The sequence below is a fragment of the Plectropomus leopardus genome, chromosome 20 (genome assembly GCF_026936395.1).
Source record: "Plectropomus leopardus strain MGB_pleo_1.0 chromosome 20, ASM2693639v1, whole genome shotgun sequence".
NCBI classification, from domain to species: Eukaryota; Metazoa; Chordata; class Actinopteri; order Perciformes; family Serranidae; genus Plectropomus; species Plectropomus leopardus.
Window position 1 is genome coordinate 30,389,974 of NC_142195.1, and position 17,613 is coordinate 30,407,586.

Here is a 17,613-nt window from a genome sequence, read left to right on the forward strand (position 1 = left end):
GACACGTGACTCGTGACTGGCCGCTGGTCAGAGTGATACCTGCTGATTTGGGGTGAAAACATGTTGTTTGTTTGTTGAGACGTTGTTTAGACGCTTTTTTAAGCTCTCTGGTACCTTATTTACACGTCGTAATGCTGAAAAATTGAAATGTCCATCGTAAAAAGGCTACTTTCTCAGATTAATTGTGAATTTTGATGTTAAAACATTAGTAGCTGTTAGTAATTAGTGCTACAGATTCACGGCGGAGTATTTATCCTCACTTCAAAGACGCGTGTGTTGAAACAGAAGAATAAGAAAAGAGTTGTCTGGAGGCAGGATTTCTCATCAGCAGCCGCTCTAAATAAAAGCTGGAGTTCAGGCTGCTCGAGTCTATTTGTGGCGGTCGGTAATGTCCATAGATCGTTGTGAGGGAGGATGAAAGGGAGACTAAATAAAGGAAATAAAGAGGTGCCGGCAGCAGCAGCCACATTCAGAGGAGCTGCTGTCTGTGAGCATGAGGAGACTCGAGTCGAGTCGAGTTGACTCGACTCATATAGTAATCAAGTTAGCCCTCTGAGCTAATGCAGGTAAATATGCGAATGATGGATCAGAAATGTGCAAAAAATTACATGAAATAAAATAGTAATAAATACTAAATATCAAACAAGAGCCAGAGACTGTCGTATTAAAGGGGAAATATGTTTATTTTCAAAATTCACATTAACAATTTAAAAAAAAATTTTGGGTGAAGTGAGGCTCTGAAGATGGATGCATTTTATATATATATATATATATAATATATAAAAGAAATAAATACTGATTTAGCTTTTGAAACTTGAACAAATTGGTTTGATTTCTCCTCCAAAATATAGGGGAAAGGCAACATGTAGCTTAGCAAGAAGAAAAAAAAACTGGTACAAAATTTATATGAAAATTACCCAAAAAAGCAATAAATGAATTAATAAATTGATTAAATGACATCAATGTGCTGAAAAAAAAAATTATTATATTTTTTCTGTAGCACACTTTTAAATTGAAAAATATATTGTTATTATTATTATAACAGTTTTATGGACATTTTTTCGTAAAAAGAAAAAGAAATAATCAACCACTCTATATTGAAACAGTTGTTTTTTTTCAATTTCGTGCAATTTATGGGACATTTCTTGCCAAATACGTCAGTGCTCTTCTTTCCATATTAAAAAAAAAATCATCCCCATTTCCTCAGTTTTCAGAGCATCAGGTTTCTTGTAAATGGCATCTGAAAGCACAATTCAGGATTCAGAGGGTTAAAGAGTAGCACAGTGAGTCACAAAAGACTCCATGGCGACGGCGTGGTGACATCACAGCGGAGGATGTAGTCATTTAAATTTCCTGCTCAGCCGTTCGGTTAATGATAACACGCCGACTTTTTCACCTGAAGGTTAATTATTAGAGACATGCTCCTGAATTATGAGCCACCTTGAAACCAGGAAAGAGAGTGTGCGTGCGTGCGTGTGTGTGCGTGTGTGTGTGTGTGTGTGTGTGTGTGTGTGTGTGTGTGCGTGCGTGTGTGTGTGTGTGTGTGTGTGTGTGTGTGCGCGTGTGTGCCTGAGGGTGGAGGAGGTGATGCAGCAGTGATGATAAACAGTGCAGATGTTTATGTATGAAGCTGTTACAGTGATTCTACCTGCAGGCACCGACACACACTCTGCTCTGTCCACACACACACACACACATACACACACACACACGTCGCTCAGGTCTGATAGAAATGTGAAGAACATGATGAACGCACTTGTTGTGCATTTGCTGCTGGAGGCGTTTCTGCTCGTGGTTATTGACTCGTGTGAGTGTTTTCAGCCCCACATGGAGCCAATCAGGGTGAAGAATGAGCTGCTGTCACATGACTCCTCTCTGACGAAGCTGCCAAACACTCAGAGGTGGAGGAAATACTCACATCTTCTACTGCAGTACAAGTACTAATACTATACTGCATTGTAGTGAAAATTCAGTCGTTTTGAGCGAAAATAACTGGCAGCTGTGGTTGCCAGGATACGGCCTCATCCACACGTATACGAGTGTTTTAGAAATGCTGCTTTTTCTCTGCGTTTTGGCCTTTTGGACTCACGCAAACAGAGTTTTTGGTCACTGAAAATGGAAATTTTGGAAAAACTCTGGCCAGGGTGGAGGTATTCACAATTTAGGACATTTTTAGGATTTCAGGACATTTCAAGGAATTTTGGACCATCCTAAGATTTTAGTATGTTTCCAACATTTAAGGACATTTTAGGACGTTTTTAGGACATTTCTCGGATTTTAGGACGTTTCTAGGATTTTTGTAGGATTTTTGGACATTTCTCAGATTTTAGGCGATTGCTGCAAGGAGGACGATTTTATTTCATTTTTAGACATTTTTGTAATTTCAGGATGTTTCTGAGATTTTAGGATATTTCCAGGATTTTATGACATTTCTAGGATACATTTCTGTGATTTGGGGGCATGAATGATAACTGGCTGTTCCTGCAGATAAAAACATGAAACAGTGCACGTTACAGCGTTCAGTCCTGAAGAAAATTTACATGAAGCTTTATTTTAGCCAGTCAGCATCTGTCACTGACCTCCATTTAAAGCCGTCGAGCTGTAACTGAGGATTTCCTGCCTGTTTGGATCTGTGTGTGTGTGTGTGTGTGTGTGTGTGTGTGTGTGTGTGTGTGTGTGTGTGTGTGTGTGTGTGTGTGTGTGTGTGTCGCAGCCTTGTTTGTCTCTCATGAAGTATTATTTCAGAGTGTAAGAAGCTCAGCAGGGAGCGCTGATCTCTGTGACTATAGGCAGGAGCGGTGCCAGAGCAGCCGTGGGAGGCCGCGGCGCCGCTAAATGCCAGACGATGGCTGACGGGTGGCAGGTGATTGCAGAGAAAGTCGGGCGTTGTTGTAACGGGCCTGTGGTAAATCAGCGGCGCAGCTCGCCGGCGTGCTAATGTGCGGTCTGAAGATTAAAGACAAAGCAGCAGATGAGCAGAAGTTGTCGGTTTGGAGATGCTGGCGCGGCTCGGAGCGTTCCCGCTGATGGCGGTGGAAATGTCACGCTGCCTCTGAGTGCGGCGTGAAGCCTCTCTGCTGAGTGTTTACCTGCAGGATGAAGGGAAACGTTGGCTGCGATCTGCCGTAATCCTCGGTCCATTTCCTGTTGGAAGTAAAAGGAAAACAAGCTTTGATCAACTGCAGTTGAGGCGATGCTAAGCTCAGCGTTCAGTATTTGTGGAGTCACTTTGCAGAGTCGTGTTCAGACTGTTTCACTGCGCCGCAGCTGAGCAGAAAAACGTCAGGACCGAGTTCAGGTTTTCATCAGACAGCAGCAGCTGAGCCTGACGCAGCTTTTATAGGAAGATATTCAAATAACATTCATAAACTGATTAAACCTTTTCAAAGGACGTTATGAACGTTAAATAAATGTCTGTATTCTGCTGATGAATGCTGCACAAGGGCCAAATCTGGCCCCTGATAGGCTGCTGGAGGGCCCCCGAACCATTTTCCACCGCAAAACAAAAATAAAGTCGTTCACACTGGGAATTGTCCCTAAAGTCCTAAATGTCCTAAAAATATCCTGAAATCCTAGAAATGTCCTAAAATACTCAAATGTCCTAAAATCCTTCCTTAAATTCCTAGAAACTTTGTTAAAATCCTCCAAATGTCCCAAAATCTTTAAAAAAATCCTCAATTCAGAAAAATGTCCCAAAATTCTAGAAGTATCCTTAAATCCTAAAAATATCCTGAAGATCAAAAATGTCCTAATCAACAAGCTCTATTTTGATGCTGTTTTGTGTCTTTGACATCTTATGTAGACTAAAAGGACAAAAACTGTTCACAGTGTCCATCACTTTATTTTTATTGTTAATCAGAAAATGTTCGGGGGCCACTGGGGGCCCTGTCAGGGGCCACATTTGGCCTGCGGGCCCTGAGATGAATATCAGTCTTACATAAAGCACTTTCGACGGACATGTGTTCGAAAGGCGTCGTGTTTATTAACGACTCTGAACATCGTCACCTGATTGTCTGCAGCTCACACGACTGTAATTTGACTGATTTCAGTTTCCCTCTGCGACAAAACAAAAACAGCGCAGCGACGTGTCCATGGCAACATATTTATCAGAGCAGAGTTCAGTCAGAGTTTAGCAACATAATACAGCTCATATTTAGTGATGTGTGAGTCTCAGGAATCAGCCAAATTGAGCTCATTTAATTCCTCTGACTGTCTCTGCGGCTGATTTACAGTCGCAGCACTCAGCCGCCGCTGTTTGTCGTCCTTGATGCGTCACAGAGGAAAGCACGCCGCTCTTCCCGGCAGTCAAAAACTTTTAGTGGGTGAAGAAGTGAAAACAGGAGGAGCGGTGACAGCCTCCGTGTGTGCACCATGTTTGAAAAGACAAATTACTTTCTGAGTGATCGCGCAGTGAATCTTTGGAAAGTCTCCAGATGATGAAAGCTGTCAGACGGTGACACCTCTCTGTTGTTACAGCGAGCTGCAGCTGTCACAACATGTTGTCACAGAAAAACACTTTTCTGATCCCCTAATGGCACGAAATAAGTTCAGAAACACCGACCTGCAGTTTCTGTTGGTAAAACAGTCCATTCACATTCAGGGGAAATACTCAGTTAATTGAAGCTTCAGAGGACGATCGTAGACTCGATACATAACTGACGAAGCCAACGTGACATCCCCGCTGGTTTGTTTGCAGTCTTGGTTATTTGGCATATTTGTTACCATATTTGGACGAGAGGGTGGATCTGACTCACAGACCATAGCCACGTCTGTCAGGCAGCCTGTCACACAAATTTTTCCATATTCAGCACAAACGTCCACTTTAAGTGTTTACGGAAGAACTGATTAGATTTTGAATCAAAGGTCAGTGTGAGCATGTCTGTCTCCGTCATGTAAAAACGATATCTTAAGAACACATAGAGGGAATTTCCTTAAATTTGGCACAAACGTCCACTTTAAGTCTTTAAGGATGAACTGATTAAAATTTAGTCAGAAAGTTAAAGGTCACTGTGAATCCCATCTGTCTCATTTTTGTGAAAGCAATATAAAAATGATTTTTTTCAAATTCAGCACAAACGTCCGCTCGGATGCAAAGATGAAATTATTTGATTTTATTGGTCATTTTTGTGAACGCATTTTCTCAGGAACACAGTGAGAAGATTTTCTTAAATTTTATAATTTATAATTCGGTGGTTAAAGGTCAGAGGTCACTTTGACCTTGCATCTGTTTCATTCTTGTGAACATATTTCAAGAACGCCTTGCAGCAGTTTTCTTAAATTTGGCATAAATATCTACTTTAAATCAAAAATGAACTGATTAGAATTTAATGGTCGAAGGTCAAGGTCATGTGACCTTATCTATATCATTATTGTGAATGCAATGTGTAATAATGCCGTTGAGGGAATCGTCAAATTTTGAACAAACGACTGTGACCTCTGTCTCTTTCTCTCTATGTGATATATAAGGAGCACAATAAGGGAATTTCTGCAAATTTGGCACAAATGTGCACTTGGATTGAACAACAGTCTGTTTAGAATTTGGTGGTCAAAGGTCACGGTGACCTCACAAAATATGTTTTTGGCCATAAATCAAGAATTCATGCACTAATTGTGATGTTTTACCAAAATGTCAAACGGGATAGAAGAGTGAAGTTTTGATTTTGAATTTATATCCAAAAGGTCAAAGGTCAACCGTGACATCATCATGTTTTCATACCTGAGAAACAGAGCGGGAAACATTTGGTCAGAAAGTGAATCAATGACACGAGTCTGTAAACTGAAACCCACCCCCACACACACACACACACACACACACTCTCTCTCTCACACACACACACACACACACACACACACACACACACACACACACACACACACACACACACACACACACACACACACACACACATACACTCTCTCACACACACACACACACACACACACACACTCTCTCACACACACACACACACACACACACACACACACACACACTCTCTCACACACACACACACACACACACACACACACACACACACACACACACACACACACTCACACACACACACACACACACACACACACACACACACACTCTCACACACACACACACACACACACACACACACACACACACACACACTCACACACACACTCTCTCACACACACACTCGCACACACACACACACACATACACACACTCTCTCTCTCACACACACACACACACACACACACACACACACACACACACACACACACACACACACACACACACACACACACACACACACACACACACACTCACACACACACACACACACACACACTCTCACACACACACACACACACACACACACACACACACACACACACACACACACACACACACACACACTCACACACACACACACACACACAGTCCCTGATGTATTTTTGGAGCTGAAATAAAATCGAAGCATGCTGCTGTGAGCACTTTTACACGACAGCACGGACAATTTGACTTTGAAGGTAGTTTCCAGGTAAAGCCAGATGGTCAGGTGTGTACCTGGCATCACACTCAAGGCTGCCGCTGCGAGTGAGTGTGTGTGTGTGTGTGTGTGTGTGTGAAAATGTGTGTGTTCTCTGGCTGAACATTTTCTTTTTTCTGTTGTTTTTTCAGGGGAAGAGTTTTACGAGACATCTCCCTACGAGCCGATCCATTTCTCAGAGGAGTTCCGACATGCCTCCATCATCTCAGGTACCACTGCAGTGTGTGTGTGTGTGTGTGTGTGTGTGTGTGTGTGTTTTGGAGCAGATTGAGCAGACTGACACACACTTATCAAGGTTGCGGCAGCAGTGAGTGATCGTCTCGGGGATGTTGGGGGGGGATTACCAGAAGAATACAAATCTCAGCGGCTCTCCCGCTGATTAAGATGAACTGAACAGCTCTCCCCATCTGTGAGTGTGCGAATGAATGCGTGTCTTTGTAATTACAAGTGTGTGTGTGTGTGTGTGTGTGTGTGTGTGTGTGTGAGTGTGTGAGAGAGGCTCCCACTGAAGCGGCCCTTTCATGAAAACCTGTTTTCCTTCCAAAACTCTCACGCACCACAACACATTTCTCATTATTCTCAGGGAGGAGAGATAACCAACATGTTCATTTTTCATCACGTGTTTATTGTCTGTGTCCACATATGATAATAAGTCGGCCAGTTAACCCCTTAGGGCCCGCTTTAATATTCCACACACTCGTAATGTGCTTTTCAGAATCGAGATTTAAAAACAACAATTATACATTAATATGAATTTGTACTCTTATTAAGTTTATTTTTTCAACATCAGTCCTAATCATAAATATCAAATATCCTTTAATTTTCAGAATTTTAAACCTTTACATGCCAGGTTTTTGTCACGATGCCACTATGTTTTTAGAGGAAAAAAGAACAACACAGAAAATGACAGCTGACAGTCTGGGATATGTCAGTGTGTGAGTGTAGCTGCTGACAGTCTGGGATATGTCAGTGTGTGAGTGTAGCTGCTGACAGTCTGGGATATGTCAGTGTGTGAGTGTAGCTGCTGACAGTCTGGGATATGTCAGTGTGTGAGTGTAGCTGCTGACAGTCTGGGATATGTCAGTGTGTGAGTGTAGCTGCTGACAGTCTGGGATATGTCAGTGTGTGAGTGTAGCTGCTGACAGTCTGGGATATGTCAGTGTGTGAGTGTAGCTGCTGACAGTCTGGGATATGTCAGTGATCAGCAGCTACATTGACTGTGACAGGTCACCTAGTGGAAATAGCATGTATTTCCTCCATATGCCAAATATGGTCAAAATGACCTCATCAGGTGGAAAATAGTCAAAATGACAAATTCAGAGTCAAAAGCCCAGAATGACACCCAGAAATAATACAAGTCCTGTTTTTCTGCTCTGATGGCTGTGGGATCAAAAATGTCAGTTTGAATGGGTTTCAATGGAGCATTTTTGGTACATTCTTGCATTTTTTTACTCATTCTTGTGGACTCAACAATGAACTGATCAGAATTTGGTGGTTAAAGGTCAAAAGTCGAGGTCACCGTGATCTCATCCGTCTCAGTCTAGTGAACGTGATATCTCACAAACACCTCGAGGAAGTTTCTATAAATTTGGCGCAAACGTCTACTTTGGCTCAAGGATGAGTGTTTATAATTTTTTTAGTGAAAGGTCATTGTGACCTTACATCCATTCCACTCTTGTGAATGTGGTATCTCAATAACATGGTTGGGGATTTTCTTCAAATTTGGCACAAATGGTCATTTGGACTCAAAAGTGAACCAATTAGAATTTGGTGGTTGAAGATCTAAAGTCAAGGTCGCTGTAATTTTGTCTATCTCATTTTGGTGAACATGGTATCTTTTAAACACCTTAAGGGAATTTCTATAAATTTGGCACAAACGTTCACTTTGGCTCAAGGATGAGCTTTTTATAATTTAGTGGTAAAAAGTAATTGTGACCTTGCATCTGTCTCATTTTTGTGAATGCAGTATCTCAACAATACTTTTGGGGAATTCTTTCACATTTGGCACAAACGTCTACTTGAACTTAATGATTTGATTGGATTTTGATGGTCAAAGGTCAGCTTCACTGTGACATCATGGTGTTATCTGAGGAGCAGAGACATTTGGTGGGGTAATGAACTGGTGACAGTGGTCTGTAAACTGATTGCAGAGATCTTCTGTGTGTGAAGCGTTTGTGCTTTTTCACTGACATGGATGAAAACTGTAACTTGACTGGTTTTGTGGAGGCAAACAACAGCGAGGCGGTGATTTTAGTTTTCTTTCAAGCCTGCAAACAGTTAACTTTTTCTGTAACTCCACACATACACACACTCACAGCCAGCTCCATATTCACAAACACTCTGTCACGCCTAGCCTTTCCCTCCAATCAATTTGCGACACTCTTGTCTGAAACATCCTTTAATGTTCCAGTGCTCTTTCTTCTGCCACTGCTATTTAACACAGTGCTGCATTATCCTCTTATCTCTCCCTCCCTCCTCTCTTGTTCCCTCTTTATCTGCTCCGAGCACTCGGATGCTCTCGCTCTGTGAATCTTCACATCATGCTTTCAGATTCCAGCCGACAGGTGATTTAAGAGACACGGACACTCTGCAAACAGCTTTAACAAACAGCTCTCTCACACACACACACACACACACACACACACACACAGTCCTGCGCATATATGAGCAAACGTGTGCAGACTGATGTTGTGTTAGAGGTCGGATATTGGAAATAATTGAGATGTTCCACGGCACCTGCACGCCGGCGCTCTGTGAGAGGCAGAGATACGGGGAGAGAAAGTGCTTTTTGAAGTTGCATTGGCCGCAGCTCTCCTGCTTTGACCATGTTTGTACTTGTGTTGTGTTAATCTGAGAGAGCAGAACCCAATTTACAGAGCTGCGAGTCTATTTCACAGCTGTTTGACCACACACACACTCACACACACACACAGAAAGTGTAAATGACGATGTAGCGCTCGGGGCTTCTGACATTTAAACACTCCTCAGAAACGTGTGTGAGGCGGACGCAGAGAGAGTGTGTGTTGTTGTGCAGCAGCTCTAATGTAGTATGACCAATCAGAGGACTGCTGACGGCGTGATGGAGAGCGAGGGCGGCGTGGACGAGTGAAATGGAAACATGCTTAGGCACATGAAGTAAAAAAATGAACCAAATCAACAGTGAAAGGAGGGATGCATTTGTGCTTATATATTTATATACATATATAAGATACAAACCTGTTTCTGCACAGACGTTTGTTCACTAACTTTATTTGTTGCCTTGCTTTATCTGTTATGTTCAAATTCCTTCAATCTGCACAATGAAACTGATTCTGATTTTCTCATTTCCATGTATATATTTACATTAATACAGTAAGTAATGCATTATTGGGAAAATTAATCAGCAGTTATTTTGATAATCGATGAATCGTATTTTAAGCAAAAATGACAAACACTGCTTGTTCTAGCTTCTTAAATGGAAACTTTTTTCAACCAGCTTCGTAACTCAGCAATGGGAATAGTAAGTGAACTTCGTTAAACTTCTCTTGATTGAAAGAATCAAAATACTATCGAGATTCTGAAACAACCGAGTTGCCAGAAAAAATGTTGGCATTTTACATTTCTGCTAACCACAGATACGTTACAATTGCACGCCGTTAGTATTTATGATTCAACAGTGCTGTGGTTAATGTGTGGTTTCATTTAGGCACAAAAACAACATGGTCGTGGTTAGAAAACACATTCTCACTTTGATGCTCTTGGTACCCTGCTGCGTCAGTTTGTGACACTCAGGGACATTATTTTAATTAAACCTGTTACATGCATTGTGATTTTTCAAAATAAATGTTGTTTTTTATAGGAAATGTAGAGTTTGCGCTCATTAAATTCACACTTTTTAAAAATAAACTTATAACAAAGATGAAAATGTTCTTATGTGTAGGGAACAGAAGTCTATGCTAAGGTTAGAAAAGACATCATGGTTTGGCTCAAAATAAGTTTGTGTACTTTCTTGCTCTTTATACAGTGATTGTTGCTACGAAATACCCGTTTTGTGCCTAAAAAGCAGCTGGAAATACAGTGGCAGGTTACGGCAAAGCATCCACGTTTGGTGCCTAAAATTTCACAGGAAAATAATTATCAGGTTGCTGAAAACACCAATGTTTGGTGCCTGTAATGCAGCTAGAAACATGGTGACAGGTCGCTACAAAACTTGCCTTAAAACACCGCTGGAAATACTGTAACAGGTTGCTACAAAGCTCCTATGTTTGGAGCCCAAAAAGCTACAGGAAGTACAATCATAGGTTGTTACAAAACACCAATGTTTTGTGCCTTTAATGTAGCTACAAACACAGTGATATGTCTCTGCAAAACACCATGTTTGGTGCCTCAAAGCTTGGCTGGAAATACAGTGACATGTCACTATATAACAACCATGTTTGGAACCTAAAAATCAGCTAGAAACACAGTGACAAGTTGCTACAAAACACCAATATTTGGTGCCTGAAAAACAGCTAGAAATACAGGTACGAGCCACTACAAACCACCCATGTTTGCTGCCTAAAAAGTTGCAGGAAATACAGTGACAGGTCGCTACAAAACATCCATGTTTGGAGCCTAAAATAGGCTGAAAATACAGTGACAGGTTGCTACAAAAGACCAATGTTTGGTGCTAAAAAAGCCACTTTAAATACAGCAATGACGCGAAATCAAGCTGTTTTGTTGTTGGTCTTGAAATCAATATTTCCTTCTGGTGACGAGGCTGAGCATTTAAAGTCTGCGTACTGCATGAATTAATTGAAATCAGCGCGTTATACTAAAATCTTTGCTATCTCGGTTCGTCCATGATCTTAACGAGGTCACCGTCAGATACATCCGGCATCAGACCGGAGCGTCCAAGGTGAGCATTGATATGCAGTCAGAGCTCAGCAGGAGCTGAACTCATTAGCATGTTGTTTGTGTTCTGGTGGTTCTCAGACTCTCTTAATCAGACACAATCACTTCACAGCTGATGACCACGACTCATCACCTCCGCTCCAAATAAATAACTCCTCTCGCTCATTTCTCATCTCCTTCTTCAACCATTAAATCTGCATCCGTTTGAGAGCTCGGCCTGATTTCAGCCTCAGGGACGGGACCCCCGTCCTCTCTCACTCTGTCGTCCAAAACTAAAAACCTTCGTGACGTCGTTTAAAAGACGTCAAGAGTTCACTGAGGCTTTACAATCCTGCTCTGACGTGATCCGATGAGTTTCTGCGAGACCGGAGTACTTAAGAGAGGAGATAACATAGGAGAGAGGTGGGAAAAAGGACAGGAGAGAAGATTAAAGGACATAAGAGAGGAAACAAGAGGAAAATGAGGGATGAGAAAAGACAACGAGGTGAGAGAGGGGAGAAGAGGAGAGGAGACAACACAGGAGAGAGGTGTGAAAAAGAACAGATGAGAAGACAAGAGGACATAAAATTGGGAACAAAGGATGGAGAGGAGGGTAGAAGGGACAAAGGACAAGTAGGTGAGAGGAAATAGAGGAGAGGAAAGGAGAAAATAGGAGAGAAGGGGAAGAGGTCAGGAGAGAAGACACAAGGACATAAGAGAGGAAACAAGGAAAAGAGATAGGGGACAAGACAAGTCAAGGAAGTGAGAGAGGAGAAATTAAGGAAAAAATGAAAAGAGTAGAGGAGACAGCATAGGAGAGACAGAAGAGAAGACAAGAGGACATAAGACTGACGTGTTTCCATAAGGCAGATTTTGTATTCGCAATTTCAATTTGCGCTATTTGAGGGTTAATGGAAACCTGCCTAGTGAGGTGAGAGAGGAGAAGAAGAAGAAAGGAAACAACGTAGGAGAGACATGAAAAGAGGGAGAGGAGAGAGAAAACAAGTAAAAGAGGAGGAGGAGACAACATAGGAGAGAGAACAGAGGAAACAAAAACCAATAGGGAAGGACAAAAGTGGGGAGGGAAAGAAATCTGATGAGATGTGGGAGAGGAGATGAAGAGGGAAAAGGAAAGATGAGGTGAGGAAAGAAGAGGAGAAAATAACAGGAGAAAAGAGAAGAAAGGTAAAGAGGAAATGTGAGACGAGAGTCTGTGGAAGCAGAAAGCAGAGAAGATAATCTAACCACAGGGGAGAGAACAGTAAGACGTTTCCTACTGACACAGCTGCATCCAGTGTGTGTGTGTGTGTGTGTGTGTGTGTGTGTGTGTGTGTGTGTGTGTGTGTGTTACTGTAGATTCAGAGAAAACAGCATGAAGATTTCTCTGTGTGTGTGTGTGTGTGTGTGTATGTGATTGTGTATATTTCCTTATATTTCTTTATTTCTCTGTCACGGTGAAATGAAACGTGGTAAGCAGCGTATTGTGAGTAAAATAACACCGTAAACGAACAGAGCGGAGGACAGCTCGGCTGCTCTCACTGTGAACACCTCAGCTGTTTTCGGCGCTTCACTTTCGGCTGAGACAGTCGATTACTCGTGACTTCACGAAAATGTTGCCACTGTACATTTATGCAAATCACAAATAAGTTACATTTGCTCCGCGTGTATATATTCGAATCTTTGGTGTGAAAGGTGTGAAAACCTTCTAAATTAGTCGATAGACTGCTTTCCTATTGCCAGTAGACCGGAGGCGTGTACACGGCCCCGCAGCAGACGAGTATGATTTTCTGGGGGGTTTTTTTGTGGTTTTTTGTGTTGGTTTTTTAGTTTTGTTCAGCGTCAGTTTTGGTGCTTGTCCTGGTTCACCGTGCTGATTTCGGCTCAGTGTGCAGCGGCTTGTTAAAAAAAGTGTTTTCCAGGAAGATGGCCGTCAGAGTTTTGTTGTTTGTTGGGACTGAATCTGATGGAGGCAGCTGCCCTGAAATTCTCTGTGTAGGACAAACTCTCGTTTTGTGCCTGAAACTAACCACAGTTCATTTTGACCTGACGAAGATCCAAGCAGGATCGAAATGTTGTCTTGAATAAACTTGTGTGGCATGAAATGACACCCCGTGTCTCAATGAGATTACCTGTATGAATAAAGATTAAATTAAAATCAAAGTGCACACTTGTTTTTGGTAGTTTTGCACCTACCTGATGTTTTGCACCTACCACGTGCTTTTGTTGCTGAAACCACAGGACGTAAACCTGAAAGCAAAGATTTTCTTTTTTACCGGCGTGTATTTTCTTTTTTATTATTTTTAAAAAAGATTGCGTGAATCCTGCAAAAACAGAAGTTTATGTTTCAAATACACAATGCTTGTAATGAGCGTGAATGGACATGCTGTCCCTGAGCGTCCAAAACTCTGACGCTGGAGGGGAACCTAGAGCGTCGTATTTTAGCGTTTTGGGTCGCTGATTGAGTGTTTTCACGACTTTGGAAATGTGTTCACTGACACTTTAAACCATTTCAGGTCCCAGTTTTTCTAACAGGATAAAACTTTTTCGGCACTTTAACTGCCGTTAAACTCCTTCAGTATTTAATCAGATTTTTCTTTCACTATTTAAACTATTTTAAATGTATTAACTGCTAATTATTTCTGTACTTTTCTCAGACTTTCTCCTCTTGTTTCTTCAGCTTCAGGGTTTATAAAAAGATCAGTGAAGTCCATTTTTGCTGCGTCTTTCCTCTTCAAAGTCTCAACCAAATTAAAACATTACTTTTAATCTGGTTAATTTTGTGTGAGGATGCACTTCAGGCTCTTTGGGGATTACAGGCGATAAGTTAAAAACTTGAGTCGGTCGTGAACGTTGGTGCGGCCGCTGCAGGCCGGCCGAAGTGAGAGCGATGAGGAGTTTAGCAGCAGCTCGAGGGACTCGCTGTAATGACGAGACAGTTTTCAGGCTGAGCAGGTGTGAGGACAAAGACGGCGTGACAGACGTGAGACAAGTGACGCGCAAAGAGTCTGAAAAGTTTTCAGATTTGTGAGGAAGCAGCTGATGTTTTTCTGTCGACTGGAAGCAGTTTGAGCGCTCGGAGGTCAGATTTGAGACAACAAAACAAATTTGTGGAAAAATGTGAAAAGCAAGATTCTGTGAGGAGGCCATATGATGTGGATTTTAATGGACTAGATTAGGATGAGTTTCTGGGATTAGGATTTGGATTAGGATTAGCCTGTTTCTACTTGAATGCAGTTTCAGATTCATATAATTATGTGGTTTTTCTTACTGCAGGAGTCAGTCCAGTGAAATCCATGAATGTGGTTTGCACACGCTGTAAAAAATGTAAGACATGGAAATGTTTTTGCAAAAAAACTAAATCAGTATCAACTAACAGTTTACAGAGTTTTTCGTTAGATGTTTGTACATTTTCACAAAATATTTTCATGTTGTGAAACGAAACATTTTTCTGTAAATAATTTTGAAGGGTGTTTTGTTTTTTATTTCTATTTTTTAATAAGTAATTATACAAGGATTTATTTATTTACTTATTTTCTAATAAGTTTTGATTTGTTGGGTGTTGTTTTTGGGGTGTTTCTTTTTTTCTTTTTAAGAAAAATAATTTTGAGTTTACTCACATTTGAGGTTTTGGCTGTGTTTTTCTAATATTTCTGAGGGTCTTTTTCAGGGTGTTTTTTTTCTATTTTCTTTTAAATAGTTATGAGATTTGAGGGTCTTTTCTTTTTTCTTTGTTTTTAAATTGAGTTTACTGGGTGATTTTTCCAAATAATTTTGAGTTTTGGGGTTTTTTTTTTCTTTTGTTTTGTGTTCATTGGATGTTTGCTTTTTAAGATTTTTTCTACATTGGGTACACTTTAAGTAGATGTCCTGATTATGCTTGCTTTTACTGAAGTCCATTTTCAGGCCGCTCAGTCACAGTGTTGCCGTGTCAAAGGTCGTGAATTAAAGCACCGCGTGAATACTGACGGCTTCTCCGCCATCGTGCTGTCAGGCGTTGTTTTAAAGACGTTTTCATGATTTCTGGTTTGCGGAGTTTTGCCGATGGATCCTTTTTTTCTTCCTCTTGCTCCTCAGAGCAGCCCGTCGCCGTGCGGCAGCTATAATTACTGTTAGTTTCTGGCAGAGCGAGCGGTCCTCCTGGACTTCCTGTGTGTTTGTAACCGCAGAGCGAGCGTCTGGCACTCCCTCAGCGCCTTCGGTTCTTCTTCACGTCCTCCTTCGTTCTTTTTATTTTCTCTCTCTCTGTCACAACCCGGCCTCTTTTTCTCTTTCCCCACTCGCTCACGCCCACTTCCTCCCTCCGGTTCTGCTTTTGACCTTGTTAGATCACGTCTCAGCGGCGGCTACACACTGTCAGAAATAAAGGCTTTAAAAGGGTTTGTCCTGAAGGGCTGAGGTTCTACACAGAACCATGTGCTTCTCCGGAGAACGGTTCTTCAAGGGTTCTCTGTAAGACTAAGAGAACCATTAAGAACTAAAACCATGGTTAGCAGAGGAGAGATCCAATCCTCTCATTTCTGGTTTCACAGCTCGGGTCAGTTCTGGATTAAAACTTTGGACAGAATGACAATAAAATAAACCTTTATCTGTGAACGTCCTAAAATCCTAAAAATGTCCCAAAATTCCAGAAACATCCTAATATCCTGCAAACATCCTAAAATCTAGAAACGTTGTCAGTTATCATACATGCTGGAAACGGTTTCTAAAATCTGAATCTGAAGTCTGAGATTCGTCCTAAAATCCCTCAAGCGCCCCCAAATCCTTGAAACATCCTTGAAACATTCTAAAGTCCTTATATTCTCCTACAATCCTTGAAAAAACCTGAATTCTTAGAAATGTCCTTAATATGGAGACAAACCTAAATTTCTAGAAATGTCCTAAAAGTTGAGAAAGGTCTTAAAAATTCATCCTAAAATCTGAGAAATGACCTAAAATCCTTGAAACATTCTGAAATTTTTGAATTGTCCTTAAATCCTTGAAATAATCTAACATCCCAAAAGTGTCCTAAAAGTTGAGAAATGTCTTAAAAATCCTTGAAATATCCTAAAATCTGGTCTTCTGTCATTTTTGCAGACGTGGCCCCAGAACAAGTCAGGCTGAGTACGTCTGATCTACAAGAACAAGCCGAAGAACCCTTTCTGGTTCTTATTAGCACCTTTATTTCACAGAGTATATACTGTATATATGTGTGTGTGTGTGTGTCTCTGTGTGCGTGTGTGTGTGTGTGTGTGTCTCTGTGTGTGTGTGTGTGTGTGTGTGTGTGTGTCTCTGTGTGTGTGTGTGTGTGTGTGTGTGTGTGTGTGTGCGTGCGCGTGTGTGTCTCTGTGTGTGTGTGTGTCTGTGTGTGTGTGTCTCTCTGTGTGTGTGTGTGTGTGTGTGTGTGTGTGTCTCTCTCTGTGTGTGTGTGTGTGTGTGTGTGTGTGTGTGTGTGTGTGTGTGTGTGTGTGTTTCTGTGTGTGTGTGTGTGTGTGTGTGTGTGTGTCTCTCTGTGTGTGTGTGTGTGTGTGTGTGTGTGTGTGTGCACGCCGTAGGGCAGGGCTTTGTGTGTTGATCCTGTTGCGGCTGTGTGTGAGGGAGATAACGGGACGACCTGGGGCATCTCTCTAATTGGCCCGCTCTCCTGCCCCGGATACTCGCTCTCTCCCTCTAAATATATCTGCTCCCTTTCAAACGCCGCCGCTTCTTCTTCTTCATCTTCCTCTTCTTCTTCTCCTCTTCTGTGTGCTGCGAGGTAGCCGGGCGATGCATTAAAGATGGGGGCGATGATGAGAGGAGGCGCCCGGGGTTCGGAGGGTTAAACAGTCTGACACTAATGAAAATATCACACTGATATAAAAGGAAACGTGTGTGTTTGAAGGTGTGTATCTGTGTGCGCGGCTCGTGCGTCGCCTCAGCTGGTTTGAACCGCAGCTCGCCGCTGATTTTTAAATCACGCGGTTTGTTTTTCCGTTGTTTGTTTGCGGCTCGAGTCGCTCGAGTGGAATTAAAGAGGAACTTTTCAGAGTCGGTAAACCACACGGTCACTTTGTCAAACCGTGCTCTGGAGGCGAAAACGTTCTAGAAACTCTGTGATCTCTGAATGCCACAAAGCTGCTGGAAATGCAGTGATGTCGGTAAAAAGCGGCCACGTTTTGTCACGCCATCTCAACAGGAAACGTGGCGCTGCCTCAGTACAAAACACACACGTTCGGTGGCTGAAAAACTGCTAAAAATGTAGCAATGTCACTGTAAAAAACAG

The 17,613-nt window shown here is 41.9% G+C and overlaps 1 protein-coding gene across 2 annotated transcripts in view; it reads left to right on the forward strand.

Moving 5' to 3' along the window:
- gfra2b (GDNF family receptor alpha 2b) overlaps nucleotides 1-17,613 on the forward strand; it is a 131,106-nt gene that overhangs the window by 32,869 nt on the left and 80,624 nt on the right. For both annotated transcript variants that reach the window (XM_088071010.1, XM_088071011.1), the window contains exon 3: nucleotides 6,656-6,733. In XM_088071010.1, coding sequence (XP_087927136.1) covers nucleotides 6,656-6,733 — 78 coding nt within the window. The remainder of the gene's footprint in view (nucleotides 1-6,655; nucleotides 6,734-17,613) is intronic.